Source organism: Plectropomus leopardus, chromosome 9 (genome assembly GCF_026936395.1).
Source record: "Plectropomus leopardus strain MGB_pleo_1.0 chromosome 9, ASM2693639v1, whole genome shotgun sequence".
Lineage (NCBI taxonomy): Eukaryota > Metazoa > Chordata > Actinopteri > Perciformes > Serranidae > Plectropomus > Plectropomus leopardus.
Genome location: NC_142184.1, coordinates 27,813,780 through 27,835,924, shown reverse-complemented (window position 1 = coordinate 27,835,924; position 22,145 = coordinate 27,813,780). Strand labels below are relative to the sequence as shown.

General features: G+C 38.3%; 1 protein-coding gene across 2 annotated transcripts in view; it reads right to left on the bottom strand.

The window, feature by feature from the left end:
- Positions 1 to 22,145, bottom strand: part of nphp4 (nephronophthisis 4) — a 198,305-nt gene that overhangs the window by 131,956 nt on the left and 44,204 nt on the right. For both annotated transcript variants that reach the window (XM_042491381.2, XM_088082428.1), the window contains exon 7: positions 2,808 to 2,992. In XM_042491381.2, the coding sequence (XP_042347315.2) occupies positions 2,808 to 2,992 (185 nt within the window). The remainder of the gene's footprint in view (positions 1 to 2,807; positions 2,993 to 22,145) is intronic.

The following is a 22,145-nucleotide window of genomic DNA, read 5'->3' as shown; positions in this document are numbered from 1 at the left end:
ATAATATCAATACCCCGATACTAGCAGCACTTTAGCACTCTCTAATAGTTAATGTTTACTAATACCATTCTGCTTTTCTCTGCGACTAACCAAGACAAGGAAAATGCAAATTCTCCCTGTGGTAAAAAAAAAAAAAAAAAAAAGACAACAAATATCAACATTTTTCAAAGTTTTGTATCAAAGTTCAACACTTGCAAAGCTTTTACCAACCTAAAGCAACTGCAATTTACTAACTGTAAGGCTGAAATTTGCGACTTGTTAATCAAAGTAGCCACACCTTGAAGCATACCTTGCTTTATTGTCTATTTTATTCTAAATGAGACCACAAGTTATAAAAGGTAGATCATAAACTATTTAAGAAATCAAGTGAGAGGTAGGATAATTGTTTTTATTTTTGCAGCCAGTGGTGTCACCTCCTGCTGACAAAATGAAAAAATGCAGGTTTTAAGGCACTTCCCCATGGGCTTAGGTTTTAAAACCCTAATTTAACCCGCGGTGTGATACATGAATGCGTGGATGCATGCTTTTACATGGTTGCAGCTGTTGATAAATTGAAATAAAATTAGATTAGAGACTTCTATGTGATGTGCAATGCAGATGCTTCAAATTCTTATTTTCACCAGGGACTCAGTTTCCAGCTGTGGTACTCTACCCTCTTTGGCTTTGACATGCTAAATCCGTTCAATGCAAGTGTTTTACTGCTGATCTAAGGCAGACGCTGGTGACCTTACATCAGCACATGCACTTTGACAAGGTTAGTATTGAGTGTCATGGTGTCTCAATAAAACCCAGGGGCAGAGGCAGTGGGAGCCATATCTCCCTGATTGGTTATGAAGTGCTCGCACATATTGGAATGTATTGCAAGACAGTTTTATGAGGACGGAAGGCTGTGTGTCATGGAACAGTGCGTAAATCATGAGGCTGGGGTTGAGTAAGGACATGTAGGGCCTTAGCAAGCGTATTTGCTATTTGAGCAAGGTCAATGGACTAGCAAGAAAGTCACATACAAATGACAGATATATTTGTTCCTACGAGATTATATTTAAAATGTTATTGTGTGCATTAACCAGTACGATCAAAGGTTGAAAGAGGTTATGGTTTTCTTTAGTAATATTGACTTACCAAATTGTAATTGAACTGAATGGAATTTGACTGACAGGAATTTGATCGATGCAACAACTAATAAACTGTGTAGAGGCATTATTCTTACTTGGCTTTTTCAGCTTTTTTCAGCGCTAAGACGCTGATCGTGTATTAGCCAGACATAACTGATACTTATTATAACTAAGAACTGAAATGTATATATAGCCTCATTTAATACTGCATACACAAGAATGGTCTTACTCAGTTTCACAAAGAGAGTTACAGATTATAAAATTGGGGAAATAACAAGACATAGTATTAATATCATCTGGTACCCTGAATTTGGGTATCTGTATTGTGGAAAAGTCTGATCAGTTCCTCTCTTTATGACAGAGCTAAATGGCAAAAAAATAATAATCTAAACTAATGGCAATAAACTGAAGATTCTCAATGACCCCGGTCATGGTAATTTTAAGTGTTTTATTGTAGGCAACTGAACTTGCTTGAGTTTCTTACAGACATTTCGCCTCTCATCTGAAGAACTGAGGAAGCCTCTTGGATGAGAGGGAAAACGTCTTCAAGAAACTCAAGCAAGTCAAATTGCCTACGATGTAGCATGTAGAATTTTAACTAATGTGATAAGTTGGTTTCGATGTTGAGCCCTCTAGACTTAAGCAGTTTGTTTGGTTTCCTCACTTCTGTTTCTGTGATTGTGGACTGAGCTGAACTGCCAGTCAACGTAATTTTATATATCGATGGGCTCTGATGCCAGTTCAACACGCTGAACCGCCAACAAAAAAAGCCAACAAGGGCTGACTAGTGTTGGACACTCCACAAAAACTAGGGCGACAGCGCTTACCGACAGCCCCACACTGAGCAACGGCTGACAGTAGGCTTGGTGTGTCAGGGCCTTGAGCCAGCTTAATGTAGAGGCATTCTTTAAATTAGTCATCATTTATAACACCCTCGCCCAACCCTTCACAAGATATTTCCTCATGTGTGGTGTAACACGTGTTCGACTGGGTCTACATGTGTTGAATGTAAAGGCCATGGCATATGACTCACACCATTTTAATACTCATTAAATCCCTTTGTGTACCATCATCCCCTGTATGTAAGTAGCTGCAGTCTTTACGATTCCTTAATCAATTACTCAGGTTTTTACTTTAATCTGTCACCAGCCTGTAGGTTTGTAGTGTGGTTAAGTCCAGCTTTAAGTGTGGCACAATGAAGCAGCTAAAAAAGGAAGGGTGGTGTTGAGACATTTTCAAACGTACAGCTTGCTTTAGTCCATATCAAAGGACCACTGTATCCAACGATCAAACAACCAGCCACCAGCACAGCCAGCACAACTGGAATCCTTTTTGTCTCGTCATATGACAATAAAAATGACACAGGCATGACACAAATGGTCACCCGGGGAAAAATAAGACACAAGTCTGCAATGTTTCACTATTTTAAGACATCTCCCAACTAATACTATACACAAATGAAATTCATAGCAACCTGGCTTTTTCAAAAATACAATTTCTGCTGACTTTACAGGATAAACTTTCAATCACCTGCCTATCAGCAAAAGGACCAGTGCTGGGAGAGGCTGATGAAATACTATAAAAATAAGCATTTCTGAAATTAAATCTTTGGATTTTGTCTGAGAACAGAATATTGCTTCACTATTTCCTACAGCAACAGCTCCACTCTACCCATCTTTTACCCCGGCTCACCTGTCTTTAACCAGGGTGCTCTGTTTGGAAGTGCTGTCTGCTCGACCTCTGGTCCCTGATGCTAGGGGCTCCAGCACCACCACTTGGGGCTTATCGAGGAAACACCAGCCATTGTGGACCCCGACATGAAGCCTCCTCTCCTGGATGACAACCGTCTTCAGTGTACCCTCTGGTCCTGGCTGTTTCTGAGAATCAGTGAGAGGAATATTGGTATTACTACAAAAACACATAATACGTCACATATGTACTCAAACAATTTGGTACTTTTGATAGGGGTATGTTTTTCGTGGTTTCGTGCCTGGCCCATCAGTTACACTGATGGAAAATCTTAAAGCTGCAGCACACATTAAAGCACAAGAAAGACATATTCATATTCTCAAATCTCAAGAGGATTACAAGTTCATATTTTGAAATGTCATGAAGTTATGCAAGTATGACAAAGGATTATGAACTTGACTGTAGATCTTGTGGACCCAATATGAAGAATAACTGAATATTTATATTGTTTGCTTGTCTGTTTCTCAGCCAGTTGGCAGAAGATCTCAAAAATACTCCATGAAGAAAACACAATCTATTTGATATTAAATTAAAATCTCAAAACATATATTAGGTTTCAAACAATAAGGATAATGGCATATCAATGGGTCTCTTCTGAAGTAATTACGAGGACTGACTGACAGCCTGTCCCAATTATCTTTTCACACTATCCTCAGGTCATTCTGCACCCTGACGGATTGGCTGTCAGTGGTCAAGCACTCGTCTGCACTACTTATGCACACCTTGCCACACTACTCATGAGTTAAAGACATTTAACATCTTATCAGCTGATTATTCTTTCAGGCACATTTCTGTCTGGACAAGAAAAGAGGAGACTTTAAAATGTCACTGAGAATATTATTAAACTCACTGCAATAAATTTCAAAACCAATCTTGTTTGAATCCCACTAGAAAATAAATATGTCGTAGTGCACTCAGTCCCTAATAACTTTGAAAGAGTGTGTTTTAATGGTCTTTAAAGGATAAAGGTTTATTCTAGCTTTGGTCTTATATCTATAGTTGTGATCAGTGTCCCTATCAGGTAAGACTGAACTGCACAAGGGCTGGGTATCAAACCTCAGTCTTTTCTCAGAACAGATGAAATTGTATGGCAGGTATTCGAAACTGCAAGGCAATGAAAGCTGCCATTAAATGTCTTAAATACAACATTCTGACAATTTGATACTTGGTTTAACAGGTGGATCATTACCAGTTTTTGCAGATTCACTTTTAGTTTTATGTTAAAATAAAGTGGTCTAGAGAATCTGGCTAGGAATGTCAGTTTCAGTTAATTTAGCTTTAGATAGCCTGACACCCATCAACAGATAACTAATTAGTTAATTTTTAAAGGGAAAAAAATGCAAAACGACATGAAATACAAGAGGTCTTTCCTCTTGGTCCGGCACACAGTTAGTTTTAATGCCGCATTTCAAAGCACTTTCCATTTAGAAATGGTAAATTTTAATGTTTTGTATTGTAAATGTCTTGGCTTTTATTTTATTTTCTATTGCCTTTGCTGACAAACAGCTGACTAGCAGCGTTAACATGCTGAAATATAGTGCCAGATGCCCATCCTCCGGTGTCCACTATTAATCTAATGTCACCCTGGCTGCTCTGCACAACACACCACCTGGGCAGGTGGGAACTAGCAGGCTGTATCACCCATTCATTGATTCATGGTAAGTAAGCAACCTCATTTTAAGCCACAAAGCCCCTTTTGCATTGTTATATGTGGGCACCACTAGCAGTGCTGACACTGCTAACAGTGCTAACAGAACGGTGCTAAAAGGGGTATGCGGCTTATAACTGAGCCACTTACTCAATGGGGCTACCTGGGGAGAGACCTGAGGGTGAGCACGATGGGCCTCATTTACGAATATGTGCATAGAAATGTTTTTACTCTGCACATTAAATAAGTGTGCACGCAAAACTAGCATTGGATTCATGATACATGCGCCGGCTGATTTTGTTCTTAACTCCACGTGTATGCTGGTGAATTAGAATTCTAAACTAACAAGGAAATACGTTTGCCCAGAGGTGTATCACTGAGAAAGTAGTGAAGTTGTTTTTGCATACATATTAAGGCCACACACACCACTGTCAGACTGTCAGTGAGCGTCTGTGAATGTAACCGCTGTGGGAAATAGCTGATCAGTCGTTCATCACTCCCTGCAAACATGTTCAATCATGGCGATCTCTGATGCGGTCTCTGCTGAAGTTATGGTCTGCAGTCTCTTACAGCAAGGTTAGAAATGATATCTTAACACCTGTTTAGAGGTAAATCTAAATCGTATACCATGCATGCTTATTCATGGGATACAAATGAACCAGATGGCTACAAAGGAACATATAGCATGCACAGTTTCTATAAAATAAAAACTGGGACACGTTTAATTTTTTAATTAATAACTGATAAGGATGAAAGAGTGTCAATTTCACAGTTATTTAATTGGCTACATTTGACCAGTGCATTAGTAAATTGATAGTTTTAAATGTTGTTCATTAGCCTTTTTTAATAATTACAGTTTTAATATTTTATACATTTAGTTAAAAGTGGCTTTGTCTGATTAGCATTTTGCCTCAATATTTGTTTTTATAGAACTGTATCTTCAGTTTTCATAGTTTCCTCTTGGATAAATGCTACAACCTTGTCACAACCTTTTTAGGTATGTCTAAACCAAAGTAAAATGAGAAGAACACAAGAAAGCACAGGCAGAGAGCAGGGTCTCTGCAAATAAATACATTACAGCACACTTCAACTGGGTCGTAAGTGATGACTGAGAGGCAACACGTCTGTGTACGTCTATACATATATACATATATATATATATATATATATATATATATATGTGTGTGTGTGTGTGTGTGTGTGTGTATATATATATATATATATATATATATATATATATATATATATATATTTTTTTTTTATTTTTATTTTTTTCGAAAATCCTGCATAGTTTATCTCAAAGTAACTGACTTGCATTAATTAACTCTTTGAAACCTGGGGAAATTGGCTGGCTTTCTCTGACAAAATATGGGATGAAGGCAATAAGCAACAAAAGAAGAAATGGCTTAAAAGCGAGAGAGTAAAGTATAAAATAAGTACCAAAAACGTTACTTGACAATTAGAAAATAAAAACAGCAACAGAACAAAATGGAAACAAATAGACTAACAAAAAAATCTGTAAAGATAAAAAAAATAATAATAATCACGGAAATGAAAATGTTTTGAAATGATATATAATTGCCAGGTTGCTCAGTGCCTACGTTTTCAAAAGAAATCATACCAATACTTGCAAAAGGCGGCTAAATGCACCACAAGAAAACTAATATCAATTCAAGTTTTAAAGGGTTAATCAACTGATCAAAAAGTAAAAAAAAAAAAAAAGTTGTACACTGTACTAAACTCAAATTATACTGTAATGAGATAACTGTGTGTCACAATTTATGGACACCATGTTTTGTTGTTTTTTTTAACTATACTATGTATGTTAAATAACAAATGTTTCAAAGTCATCGTGTCAACAGGCGCTGGTGGAGATTGTACTGCCACCCTGTAGCTGCTGCCACTAATAACACACAGCTGACTGACAACTGCAAAGTGATTGACTGTAAACTCTCTAACCCCAAAGTGCAGCGCCATGCTGAGCTCACCTCTCATCCCACTCCTTCCCATTTGTTTCATTTCAATCTTTTCCCTCTTTCCATCACATCTCTTACTCCCACACTCCCCTTCTTTCGCTCTCGTTTCTTGTCATTCTCTCGTTCTGTCCCTCTCTCTGCTTAAAACCTTCTCCATATCCACCCACAGCTTCTCAATCAAATTAGCATATCAATTCAGCTTTGTTTTGTTTTTTTTTTTCTTTTAAAGCAGCAACAGCAGGAGCAGCAGCTGAGCCTGCCTGGCTACTGTACAGCCCACATACAGCACTGCTCGCTGCACCGCTCACATTACATCTCTGCACTAACTCCATCCCTCTCTCACTCTGCCTGTCTACTATCTACCCTCCTCTTTTTTATCAATGCTCATTCTTTTACTTGTAAGCGGCGGCTGGTATGTGCTCACCAGTGTACCACATTTTTTTCTTTTTGGTGATAGGGATAAAGGTCTGGATTCTCATCATCACCTAAAATGATACCTTCCCTTTCTGATTCATCTAAAAAAAAATGCCTAAAAGCGCCCCTCAGCTCGAGTGCTGTATTTTTTAGCACAAAAGATCCATGTAGGTTATACATTAGTACAATTCTGGCAACCCGAGAACAGAAGACACGTGTAAAAGAAAATGAGTTTTCTAAGTTTTCATAGCAGAACCTCACAAGGCCTTCTATAGGTCCATGCTTTTGTGAAAGCTTATTTTTTATTTACCTGTAAGAGAATGTGGTGACTCACTAATGCAATGTTCTATGTATAGTTTGTTTTGAATCATGTCAGCTCTCATTTTGCTTTGGGAGTGTTACGTAACTGTCTTCCAGCTGGATCACATAGGCTAAGGCTCCATTCAATTAACGCTTGCAGTCTGAGTGCCAAGACGAAGATGTTTCCTCACAGAGGACCGCACATCACACATTTCAATCCCACACTCAACTGCATGCACCGTGTAAGCACTGTAACAGGCAGGATAATTACTAATTACCGCAGAAAATGATACATCAAGTCCCTGGACGTGCACTATACAGTTAAGGTGAGGTGTTGAAAGTGGAAAGGGAAAAAAGAAAACTATATCTCTCTTGAAGTCAGCGTGTTGAAAATAGACACAGTGGTGTTTACATATTCACATTTACATATTCAGATGATCTCACTGCTTTATGTGGCTGAATTCTCTTGTGATGGTGTATATATGGAATTTATTCTCAGGTCTCTCTTATCAGCGAGATACTGAAATATGAATTAACCTTAAAGGGAAAGTTCACCCCAAAATCAAAGCTACATATTTCGCCTCTTACCTGTAGTGCTGTTTATTAATGTAGATTGTTGAAGTTGCTGAGTGTTGGAGCTACTGAGACATGTCTGCCTACTCTTCAATACAAAGGAACCAGAGCTGGGTGATATGGTTAATAGGTAATATTGCAATCTTTTTAGGCAACATCTCAATAGACGTTATACATATATATATATATATATATATATATATATATATATCTCCTCTGAACTACAGTGGACTTCGAAAATACTACACTACTAAATAAACTACTGTTACAGTAAAGTTAAAGTACTGTTATAATAACATTAAAGAAAGTACTTTAATAACAAAGTTAAATGATGTATTGTTAGAATTACGTTAACCATTTGAAACCTGAGTAACTTGGCTTGATTTCTTTAAAAATCATGTAAAGGAGGCAATGAGCAACAAAAGAAGAAATGACCCAAAAAAGTATTAACAGCATTTGCAGGTCCTGCCGATGCTGCATGATTACAAAATTTGACATAATGGTTCGAATGCTGTTACAACAACACACAGCGTCTTCTGAAGCCTCCTGAAGACAGTGAGATTTTTGCAATCTTGTAAATTTAGTGCCAGCTTCCCTCGGCAATACGGATAAACTTGGGTACAACATCAAGTTTAAATTTATGCAGGAAATGTGGATGCAACAAGACCTCAAAGTAAGTATTAGCATCTGTCCCAGTCTGATCCCAGTGCAATCATAATCATTTTGTATCAACAATAAACAATATGACTTGTTTATTTCAATAACTCCACTTGAAACAACCTGCACAGCTACTTCAATCTCATCAGCAGTTGTTGCCATGTTTGGCTCTGGCACAGAGATCTCCATCCTTAATTCTGTCAACAAAGCTCTGACTGGCTCAGTTGTTTCTTCAATCAAGGAAACAGTCGCCAAATACATAAAGCAACAGAGCTAGTTAAGTTAACCCTTACAAACCTGGATTGACATAATTTTTTGATTCCTTTACAAAAGATAGACAGAAAAAGGCAATAACCAATTTGGCAAGAAATGTCCCAAAAACATGCATGAAATTACTAAAAGAAATTACCTTAAAATTATTTTTTTTAAAAGAGAGGAAGATTATTAACAAGTACCCCCCCTCCCCCCAAAAAAATGTCCAGATAACTGATTCTATTAGTAAAAAATATATATATATTTAAAATTATTTTTTTACTTTTTTTGTGGTTATTTTCAAGCAATTTTCTTAATACTTTTCTACTAATTTTTTGCTATTTTTTGGCCATCGTATTAGGTTACTTGTTACATTCTCCCAAGTTTGTGAATGAAATCAAATCAATTTGGTCAGGTTTCAAAGAGAAAAAACAAAATGAAAAGGAAGTCTGTAATCAGGCTACAAAAATAAAATGGGATTGTTATCATAATAACATATCACAAAATCAACTCATAGTTTTTACTCTTCTGTTTTCATTTATTTCATCATTTTTTTATTTATTTAGTTTTTAATTTCTGTGCTTGTAATATGTAACATTTGCAACATAGTAGTGATATAGGAATAAAGAGGTACTTTGCCCTCTCATTATTCCTACTTTGACCCTTTTTGTTAATTTTTGTTAATATGTGCCCAATGGTTGTCTTTATTTTACTATGTATAAGACAGCCTCTTACACAGAGATTTTGCCCAGGCTGAACAAAGCCCTATCTTACCTTGTTAACTTTCATTCATACAACTGGTGTAAGTTATGTATGTATAGTTTTCCAAGCAAAACATTACATTTTATTTGAATTGACCCATCCGACAAAAATTGTTCTTTTGACGAATGGCAGCAAGCAGCACAATCATGACGAGATATCTGTAAATAATAGCTTTCGGCGACATCCAGATTATAATTATGATTATGTCATACTCTCGCCTTCTTCCTCCACTGCAGCCAGTGCTGGGGAAATGACAGAGAAATGGCTTTGTCTCTTGTTGGACAGGTCTGCCGTGAAGTGTTTCACAGTGAGAATAAAAGAAAGATGGAGAGAAAGTTGTTTATAAAAGAACATCAGTTAAAGTGCTGCTTTCTGTTCTCTGCATCCCTCTCCTCCCTCCCCTCCTCCAAGTTTCTCTTTCATTTATTTCATTGCTCTTTCTTCTCACTCCGTCAGTCTCTCTCTCTCTACCTCTCTCACTCGCTATCCTCTTTCTTCTCCCGCTCGCCTCTGTCTGCTGCCGTCACAGATTTCTTCCTCCCTCGCCTGAAATATGAATATTTTAGAGCTAAGAAGCTTAAAGGGAACAATGAAATGGCCCCCAAGTTAAATTATACTCCATTTCCAGAGTCACAGAAGAGGGACTTTTCTGAGTGATGAGCACACCGGTGCCACGTGGGTGTGTCTTTCTCTTCTTCCACACACACATAAGCTTGTTGTTTCCAGCTTTTATGTCACATTTGTGATATCTTGCTTCTAAAGTTGCGAAACCAGGCAGCGATATTGTAACCGATCAACATGTTCAACACCGTAATGTACACTTGACACCTGGGTTACAAAAAGTGGAAGTTGCTCTGGGCCAACATGCCTATAGATGCTGTGTGTATCATTAAAGAAAAGGGAGGGGGGAGGCAGAAAGAGACTAATTTGCATGCTTTTGGAGGCAGTTTGTTTTAGAGCTTTGTTAACAGAGTAAACAAAAGCAGCGCCTTTGAGGGAAGAGTTGGTGGTGGGTTTTTTTGTCTCACAATTACACGAGTCACCCTAGCGTGGGCGATGTAAGAAGGGAAGCTAAACATTCTGCTTAACCATCCATTTCCTGTTGAAAGACAATAAACAGAAAATGTTTGGACGCCAGTGCATCACTATTATCTGTGATGGCTTCTCTCGTGTCTGTTACCCTGCAGTGCATCAAGAGCAAGCCAAAGCCGAGTTTATACCGATATGGCCTTGAGGGCTCAACAGAAATGTTTCTTTAACTGCAAAAACCCCCACATTTCTAATGTGTCTGCAATCTCGAGGAAAAATGACTATATTCCTTTGAAATCTATGTTGGGGATAAAGTGCTCACCAGCAAGTCAAAGATAACACTGGTAGAAAAACATATCTTATCTTGGAATGAAAAACTCCACAGAAAATACAGGCAACACTTTTCTGTGGAGGATTGTAGTGCATAATGTTTGCTGAAGAGGTTTGTATTTGATTCCAGTCCGCATGAATGGTATTAACTCAGACACATTTTTTTTATGTTTGAGGGTGTGTTGGGTTTTTTTCTACCTCATCTGAATTCCAATCCAAAATAAAATGACAAAAAAACTCTGAGTACAGCAGTGGAAGACCATTTCCTAACTTGAATATTATCATTGTTTATTAACAACAAAGATTCTCTTAGATTCAATTTACCGGTCCAACTGCTGGGGGTAGGTGAGGGGGAAACAGAGGGGTGAGGATGACATATTAGTAAGCAAAATTGATTTAGTTGAGGACACTGTCATTTGAATAAAATGGAACTGCTGAAAAAGAAAGAAAGTCATTTAGAGCGAATTTGGAAATAATAGCAGTTGGAAGAGAAATGGAGAGCAGGCGGCAGCTGCCTCATTGTGCGAGTTTGAGGAAAATGAGTGTAGATTTTCAGAGGAGGATAAATTAGTTTCTGAAGGTTATTTCTTTTGTGCTCAAAGGGCAGGATATGAAGTGAGAGAGCAAGCTCTTTAATAGCTCCAACTGGGACATAAGAAGCTCAAGGCAGAAAACGGGTCTTGACCCTGTAATCACTGAGTAGGGACTACATAAATGGCCATGACAGGGCTTAGCGCCACTAATCAATAATAGGGAGAGAAGTCCTAAGATGTGCTTCTGAAACCAGTTACCAGTCTCCAATATTGTAGCATCAGATGCCATTCATGTATGACAGCAAAGTGCATCAACAAACAGAGAGAGGGATTACAGTATTTCGAAGTTTTGGACTCTTGGTTCAACAAAACAATATGAAGATAAGCACAAACATTTTAAGACGTCACAAGGGATTATGGGGAATAATCTCTACAGACAGATTCTGCATACATGCAGAACGGGACTAAAGTTTGGTAACATAAGTGTTCTGTGTCTGTTTGTGGTTTGTTTGTAGTTCTTTTGTAGTTGTTTGAACGGCAGGTAAGACAGAATGGCAAAAAAAATCTCTTGAACCCATTGGCTATTGTATGGCGAAGAGGTAGCTTCATGTTAGCTTTTTTAAATGGACCTGCATTCATCTGTTTAGATTCGCCAAAATGACCAGCACACAGAAGATAACATCTTGGCTACACTGGATTGGCCCAAAATACTGGTTCTCGCCCCTAGAGGATTTATCATTGTCAGACCAAAAGCCAACAGGTTCTGAGATTGATGGGTAAATTTAACTCAGCAGTACTATTTTCTAAGGCTGCCCCCAAAAGTCAGAGATTCGAATCATCAGTCATCCATCATCAGTCTCAGTCGACTGAAATTGCTTCAAGTTGAGCAGTCTTTTGGGGGGGGGGTTCTGCTAGTCAGTTTTCTGTGCAGTGTACATCTGGGGAATTTTGGTCATTTTTGAGATTATTGCAGAGTGAGCGCTCTTGATTTTCACCAAGTCTTTGGTTCAGGCTGCAGCAGACTGTATGCAGCAGCACAGAGGAAGAGACACTGCACTGTAAGGCTGCGAGATGACGTGATCTTATCTCTTCTGCTTAGAAGTGGTGAATTTACAGCTCACAGCAACATAATACAGCACAGAATCAGGCATTTGTTTGATATTGAGTGTTTTTTGACCATCGTTAGCACATTCAGCTTGTTTACTTTATACATGAATGCCGCTGTCATCGTGAACATCTAGCTAAGCTGGTTCAAACTTTAAAAATGTATATGGAAAAAAATAAATCAGCAAAAATTTGTATTGAACAGCCAAGTCTGATTCGATTACAACCCTTATACTTTGTAGCATTTTATAGACTTAATTTGAATTTATAGAAACAGCTGCTGCCCAACTGCTGATTGTTGACTATTTACATGCCATAATTTTTTTTTTACATTTTTTTTATTTGCCCAGAACTATATTCAGAGTTGAGAAACTTCCCAGTCAGCTGAACTGCCAAACACCCTGAAAGTATAAATTTGCTCACAAAGATGGACCATAGTTTGTAACACGCATAGCTGTTACAAACTATGTATAGTGTTACTTGCTTGTACACATAAAAAGTACCAGAAATATCTGTGTGAAGAACTAAAAAAAAGAGCATGGGACAGAATCCCTGCTTATTTTGTAATTCTATACGCCTGGGAAGTCACTTGGTTAAGTGGCTATGAATGTTGGATTGTTGATTTTAGACCATCAAAGAAACAGCCCCACATTTTGATGTCAGGAAAGGTGGGAGAAGATATTTCTGAAGTTATTCTACCATGCACTTCTGTTAGAGTTTACTTACTGACACCCTACTGCTGTGTACAAAATCACTCACTATTCATGTGTATTTTCCACCATTATATCTGAGTTTCTCTAAAAAATCCCACAATACACTGCTTCATCCAACACTACACTTTCCGGTGATTAAGAAAAGATTTTGGAGAATCACAGTCTCCCAGGTTACAATTTACCACTTTCTGTAAACTACTGAGTGCTTATGATGAGCCCAGTACGGAGGCAATTTAAGGCACAGCCTAAAGCTTGCCACTAAAACCCATTCTAGTAGACGTTCACCAAGAAAAGAAAATGAACAAACAGAAGTATGGAGCCTAAACAAGTTAAACTGTGTCGCCATTATGTGTCATTATCGTCTCACTCAAAGGAAAATGGCCTCATGTTCATGTAAAAAAAACAGTGATGACCAAGCTACCGACGCAGAGTTCAGCTGAAATATATAATAAGTAAAATAGTCAAAATGGTTCTATGACTCACAGGATAATTACATCTTTTCAAACTTCTCTTGTGCTTCAACTTGACAATATAATTAATAATGTTCCCTCACATTACTGATTACCCACATTATATCACATTATATTTGATTATCTGTTTGCCCAGTCTTATAATGCTGCTAATTTGTGTTTGAGTTTAGGCAAACACAAACAAACAGATATACAGTACATAGAGGGTATGTGTCGGGCTGGGAAATGATTGATTGATATTGCAATGTAAGACTAGATATCTTCTTAGATTTTGGATGGCATATTATCATTAAGTGTTATTTGTCCACTACATCATTATGTCCATGTTACTGATGATTATTTGGCAAAAAAATCTTATTGTGTAAATATTTTGTGAAAGCAACAACAGCATCATAACAATATAGATGTTCAGATATTTGGTCAAAAATGTTGTTATATTTTATTTTTTTTAATATTGTGCAGCCCTAATGAGATAATTGCAATGATTGTTATGTTTGCTTTGTGTGTTTCCAGTGCCATTCTACAAAGCTGTACGCATGCTTAGACATTTCTGAAAACATTACAACATGCATTTTGATTTTTTAGAAAGTTTGAGAGCACACATTTTAGGTTGCAACAATCTCAAAAAAGACAGCTTATTACACAGTGTCAGCAGCATTGCATGCAATACGTATAAAACTGCTTATTTGGCGTATTAACAATGCTTTATGGTAATGTACGTATAACTTTTCTTAAGTATGCAAGCCTAATTTGTGGAAAAGCGTCTGATACTTTTCATGTAACTGGGTATAACAGAAAAAGTTGAGGAATGAAAGGGACAAATGTTTTTGTTTTGTTTTTGGTTTTGGTTTTCCTTTGGTTGGCCTTTCAGTATTTTCACATCTAATGCATTTGGGTCTGTAGAAACACAAAGAGGAAGCCACTACAATGTATAAAAAAAAAAAAGAAAAAAAAAAAGGAACACAAGGGTTAAATTGAAAGAGGCAGACTTCCACCCTTTCCAGTCCTTGCCATTTAAATCTTCCTATAAAAGAATAAAGAAGGTGTTGTGGCAAATGTTGCACTAAACGCTATAAAAGGCTATAATAACAGCTAAAAACACCTAGCTTTGGTGCTTCATAGCTTTTGCGAAGTAGATTATTTTAATGCATGGCACCATTAAAGCCATCAGCTATTCATCAGGAAGTTTTTGTCTGTACTTTCCGAAATCAATGTGTAGGCTGTTGTAAAAGGTAATAATAACGCTACAGATGGCAACTGTCACCTCAAGGGGTGTGTGAGTGAGAGACGGAGAGGGAAAGAGCAAGAGAGTGTGAGAGAGAGAAAGCAGATGAAATTATGTATGTCCCCCATGAGTTTTGTATAAGCCAATTACCAAGTGAGTTACACAACTCTGGCATGTTTCTCTTACCTTTGAAAACTAGCAAACAAAAGAAAAATGCCTCTCACACACATCTCTCACACATGGTAGTCATGGACAAGATGCAAGTTGGCTGTTCACATCATTTTCCACATTTTGAACAATTGATAACATAGCAGTCAGGACACTGACCTACACATGATCTGCATATATGTCGAGCCATGCATGTTTGTGTGTGTTTGTGTGTGTGTGTATGTGTTGCTACCCACACAGTGGATGTTAGCTCCCCCATATTGAGGGTGAGTCATCCATGGCAAGAAACAGTGGCAGCATCATTAGCATGCCGCTCTCATCCTCCCACTCTCCTACTCCTTAACAGATTTTAACTGGCACAGCGCTTCCACTGATAAATCACTGTTGCCCTACTGCTGAAACACTCCCATAATTCACAACCAAAAATATTAAGTCAAACACACACACATACTGCTGCCTTCCCATTTCCCTTCTCATACCACTTGTCCCTAAGCATAATTTAACTCATGCTACTTTCATCCACTGCACATGTTACACCACCATGAGCATATTTTTGGTTCCACTCAGAAAGAAGCACCTCATGCTGGTACAGTCCAACTATGAACACCAACAGGACACACCACATGCACTATCATAACCTTAAAGGGTGAGGCTGATATTACCGTATATTTATTCCTATTGTTTACAAATTCCATGAAAAGACCAAAACCAATAATGCATCAGACCATCTCTGAATTCTGTCTTTCCTACCATGTTGTACTCAGTTCCAAGCCCATTTGTCCCTTATTAAGACATAAAACTTTTAATAACGGCAAGAAATACATAGTTAGAATAGCTGGACACTGTGGTTTTTACCAAAAGTTTCTCAAACTGGATTAAATTGTGCATTTATTGGAAACAACCTTAGCTGTGGATAGATATACATTTGGTTCACTATCGAGTATTTAAATATGGGATCAACTCAAAATAAACTACTAGTTGAAGTGACCATAAAAGAGGGAAAGAGTATACATGCTTTATTGGTGCGTGTTGTGATCATTTCAATATTGAATTTGCTCAAAAAACAAGACCATTGGAAATCATTTATTATCCTTTTTTTAATTCAACATGCAGTTTCTTGTATTTCTACTGTGTACTAAAAGCAGCATAACTTAGTAGACTTAAATATCACAAGCTAAATTGTCACTTAAATGTCACATGTTATTTCATATTTTCCTCATATTGTGCAGCCCTAATAAAACTACTAATAAAAACTTGCAAAAGGATGTAAGAGAGCACTAAACATGATTCAAGAGCCAGTGAAAATATTTTTGTTTGGTCAGAAAATACTGGTGTATTACTTAGCAGTCATTGATGGTTCATCCAATTTGTTAGAAATGCTTAAATAGCCTTTGTGCTCTCCACAACTGTCAGTAGTCTAGTCTACCAGTTAATTAGGTGAGTTTACCACAAGAGATAACATTATGCCACTTAGAACTGTGGATATTACATCTATAGTATCCACACTACATAATCTGGAACAGGTTATTCCTGTAGAAGGAATATTTGCTATTTAGTATGGCAAATTTACATAGACTGTAATAATGATTTCTGCAAATTTTTAACAAATTTTCATACAACTGTTTGTTTCATATCTAATGAATTAGCACCCCTACCTGTTAGGTTAGGTTGGGCCCGATATAAACATACATACTTAACATAACATGATGACGTACCATAACTAAAAGTTTACAACATTGGACATGAACAGCAGTCTCCTGGAGAAAAGTCCAGTTTAAGCCCATCCACCACCACAGCCTACATTCTTACATAGACTTTCACTCTTTGTTGTATTCCCTTCTTTAACTCCCATAAGCGCCTCGGTTACATGATCACAGCCTTGATAATTTCGTGGATTATATACAAATTCTGCTGCATACCTTTTCATAGGTATGAATATGCACAGTGCATAAGAACAGCCTGAAGTATAAGTCCCAAAAAAATAATGCTTTGATACAGAAAGGCATTTATACCATCACACATTTTCTTTTACAACGATTAAAAGAACAGCTAGCGTTAGGTGAGTAAGAGCATGAGTTTATCTTATCTTATTTTGGTGATCATCAAAAGGGCAGTGCCTGAGGGACCAGCTGAATTCCCAAACATGCAATAGCTATATTTCAGGTGAGATGAGAATAACCTGCTTTATGCTGAACAATACCATGCTGAAGGAATGTGTAATTTCCCTTGCACAAGACACTGAGGGCAACAGTAGTTCAGTCTGCAGGGACTTGGCTCTCGAACTGGAGGATCACTAGTTCAAGTCCCCGTGCAGGTCAAATACGGAGTGTGAACTGGCAGCTCTCCAGCTGCCAGTTCATCTCTGGGACATTGCTGAAGTGCCCTTGAGCAAAGCTTGGAACCTATAAACTGATCCAAGATTGTTCATATCTGACCCTGCACTACTCCCTTGTTGCATGTATGAAAGGTGCAGTGACTTCCAAAAGACTCGCAATAATGCAAAACTTGCAATAGTTGAGGTCCAACTGTGACTGATGGATCCTAGAGACACAGTATCAGCTCTGTGTATACAACAGTGTCTCCTGGGGGTCACTTTGTGCAGTTTGGTCAGATTCTATACATACATTAGAGAGTAACAGCAGAGAAAAAAGCAGTGACAGACTCTCCTCCTTCAACTGCTTTCTGTCTTGTCTGACTTATAGGGCCTATAACCGGTCGCAGTCTATTTCGTCTAATCATTGGATCGTCAATCATTACGTAGACCTGCATTTCATGAATATTTTATGCGAGCCAAGTGCATTAAACCACATTCCTGTGCACTGCATCAGTTACAGTGGTTACAGGCCTAATAATGATAAGGAGAAGGCACTCAGCTGGCACATTTGGAGGTGCAGCCAAACCCGGTGTCCTCAGAGAACAATGTGCGAGACGCCTGCTATTTCAGAAATGTACAACCTCTTTTGTCTTTTTTTATAGTACCGCGTCCACAGGGGCAGTCCTACTTTGAGTGAGTTTTCTTCTTTTAGGACAAATGAAAACTTCCTGGAGCTTTGTTGCCAGAGTCTTTCTCCATTCATTAAATCAGCCCAAGGCGTTTTGTTCTGCCTGCGGCGTGGCATTGGTCCTCGCCTGCCTCCCTCCTCCTCTTCATCGTCTTCTGTGCGCCCAGGTCTTTTGATCACAAGCCAAGATGTTACATAATTTCTGACAAGATCTCAGGGCCTTTCATCAGTGGTAAAATATTTTATTGAAGGTTTAGATGAGCGGTTGCTACAGGTCATTTGAGGTGATGCAGCCTCTGGCTTCACTCAAACTTGGGGAAGGCAGTCATGTTCAAGAAAACTTGAAAGTGTTAAGTTTTTTAAGTGGAGGTCAGAGTGTGTTCCAAGAACACAGTTCAAATTAGCCTGGTGCTCATTAAAGTATGCCAAGAAGCTATGGAAATTAGCTACAGTAGTTGACATGAAGAGCACATCAACTAAGGCACTGGCTGTATAATATATAGGAGAGTGGACTGTGAAAAGAAGTCACACTCCGTGATAGTTTGTCGAGCTAAAAATAGCAATGCTTATAGGGGGATTATGTGACTGTATGTCAGACTTGCAGCCAGCATAAGGGATTCGTCTCATGCTGCACTGTACATTCATCCACCACCCCATTCCTCTTAATTTTTGTCACTACATTTCTGCTTCTATACCAATTTAAGCACATACATGCTGGCACAGAGTCGCAAACACACACGCTAACACACATGTTCCCTCACACACAGTGAAACTGAGTTGGCGGGTGAGGTGTCAGCATCACTTCAGAGACAGCTTGATGACAATCCAGCTGGAGTCACACTTTTAAAGGTCACACACAGATCACACACACTTTCTTTCTCTGTCTGTCTCTCTCTCTCTTTCACACACACACACACACACACACACACACACACACACACACACACAAGTACAGGCACCCTTTAATTAAAATCTGCAATCAAGCTGACTGCTGCATGTATTAACACCTCTCGCAGACATGAGAATGTCGTCATACCTCTGAAGTTATACAAGTCTGGAACATTTTACTAATCTACACAACTTAGGCTGGTTGTGAAGACTTTCAAAGAACATCGCACAAATGAGGTGGGAAAAAAAACTGTCAACGCTCAAAAATGAGATAATTATCCATGCGAGCATGTCACTTACCTCACCGTGGAAAAAGAAGATAAAGTTGTAGCCTACTTTCCATTGATACAGGGTCATGCGATAATTAGCACAGGTGCTACCACTGCTCATATAACCAAGTAAACGTCCACACACACCAAACGTCATATATGTGAGTGCCAATAAAAATAGCTGGACTCATTGTAGACTTTGCTCAATCATAGTGAAAGGAGCCAGTTGAGGTGATTGTATATACTGCTCATCCTTATGAGGATGTCTCCTGGTCTGGGTGCCTCCCTGTGGAGGTATTCTGGGAACATCCAACTGGGAGAAAAATTGGGGGCTGACCCAAACCCATAGAAACAGAATGAGTGTAGAACGGACATTTCTATTCAAATCAGCAGCAGGATGTTCAAAGCGGCGGCCATTTTTATGTGTACTGTTGCCACTGCATACTTTTAAAATATTAGCACATTTCAAACTAACAAACTAATGGACCTAGCTGAGGTGTCTCTCACTGGTTCGTGGGCTCCTGTTTTGGAGCTTTCTTGTTCAGCATTTCGTCTGTTGCCAACTAGATTTTTTGGGACTTAAAATAATTAATTAAAATAATAATAATAATAAAATTTAAATGGGTCAATTACAGAAAAAAATCACTCCCAGTACAGTTGTCATGAATATTGAAATTAGCTACAGAGACCATTCCATTTTTTGTACCCATCATGTTTATTTCTGCTGTAAATTTTAACATGAGGGCCTAAAGGGATTGACTGTTTTGGAGACAGCCTTAAGTGGTCATTCAATGAATTTCAGTTTTGGGAACATAAACATTGGCTTTATTTTCCAGCTTTGAGGTTGCCACTCTGTCTCATTTCTTTTGTTGCCACTGATTGCATGTTTGATGAAACATGATGTACTGTACCAGCCTCTGAAGAAAAAGGGAGAACTGCTGCTAAGTGTGTAGATCCAGCATGTTTCCCTATCTGACTCAGTGAATTAAAGGTTCATTTAGACCAAACCAGAATTGGTGATTGACCCCACCAGCAGCACCTAGAGCAGAGGTGTCGACCATACAGCCCGCAGGCCAGCATTGGTCCGCAAAAGGGTTCAATTTGGCCCATTGGATGACTTTGCACAACTAATACTGATGCACTTGTGAAGGCTAAGAGGTATCAGGATTCTGTGGCAGGTTAAAGAGTGAGAAGCCTACTTCAAGTAAAATGCTGCTTCACAGGCTTTTTCCACTCTGACCAGAATACAGTTCTCTGAAAAAAAACAATGAATGTTTTTTGTTGTCATATTTAAAGATATTGAATACTGTGGAAAATACTGTCAATTAGCAGCTTCAGTACAAAAGAATCTGGATCAGACTTCTATTTTAAAACCAAAGTCTGGGTTACAACAGCTTATGGAAAGTTAAAATTAAGACTTTTTAAGACTTTAAATTCCACTCTGACTGAAAATTTGACAAATTTTACTTAACCAAAATTGGCCTTTAGAGACTTTTTAGGATCCGCAGGAACCCTGTATATTTGTGGAACCCTATTGCCAAGGCAGCGCTAAACTTTTGATATGTAAATGATCTGGCTCACAAATAGTTTCCACTTAATTTTAGTGTGGTGATGCCAAGATTATCAGACAGGAGTGGAAATGAATGAAAGAATGTACATGTAATGACAGTGAACTGTAGACTGACTGAATGTGGAAAAATGAATCATCTAGTCAATCAACTGTTTTGTAATAGACGAAGAATGTAATCCATTCATTTTGGAGGTGTTGTTACATACTGTATAATCAGAATGTAATTTTACTTACTCACAGTAAAACAAGGGAAAACTTTGGAGGTGTTGTTATATATAATCAGTGGTTTTACTGGGCAGTATGTGGCCCATGAGCAAAAACAAGTTTGACATCCCCTCCATGAGGCTATTATGGTCACTGTCTCGAGGTTGGTGCTGGCTGTGGGGTGTGAACCTTTGGGAGTACAAAATGTGCCTTAGCAAATTTAATTCCAATCTGCCTATTAAATTAGGATTATTCTTGTGTGTCCATTTATTAATTAATGAATTAATTCCCCTCTCTCCCCTCCTTTTTTTGGTCACATAATCTGGGCTGGACTCTTCCAGAGAATATTACTGCCCCTTTGCCATGGCGGCAGTTTGGGACTCACCGCACTGGTGCAGAGCGGCATGGAAAGTTAAGCAGGGCTGATTCTCCGTAAAGCCTCCATTTGAGTATAACTATATTTAAATAGGCTTGCTAGTCCCTAAAGAACTGTCTCCATCCCGAGGGTCTGTGGGCAGTTCTAGAAGGGAAGCAAGGTTGAACCCATGAAAAGACAGCGCCGTCCCTTAAGAGTCTGAGGGTGGCCTGAGGCGGAGTCAATATTGCACGCTCAATAATATAGTAAAGGGAACAGAAGGAAAAGGAAAACTACCTGAACCAGCTACCAGTACCTTCATTTTTTCCTCTATTTTAATTCTAGTCCTATGGAAAGTTTTCTTTTTTTTTTTTCCTTTTTTGATGATGTATTCAAAGTTTTATGAGAGAAGAACTACATTCGACAATTTTGTTTGACCTCAAGGATACACGTAATGTTTTTTTGGTATGTAACACTAAATGTAAACACAACTTTTGTTTGTTTACAAGATAAGCCCCTTTAATCAATTCATTATATTTGAATAAGTGCACATAAATGCAGCCAAATAATCACCTCTAGCTGATTAGAAACGATGATCATCAGACAAACCAGGAGCCGCAACAATTCATGGAGGCTTGTAGCCCACAAGAACTGCATAAAAAGCCTGCAGGGCTCTTAAACAATCAGTTATTTTGTATTTTGATCACCTTGTCAAAGGTTGTCCAATAATACAAATTGTGTCAAATTATAGCTTATTTTCATCAAGCTTTTTGTGGGACTCTTCACAAGTCATAAGGTCATTTTGTATTGATTGCACTGTACTTCAGGCTTGATCTTTC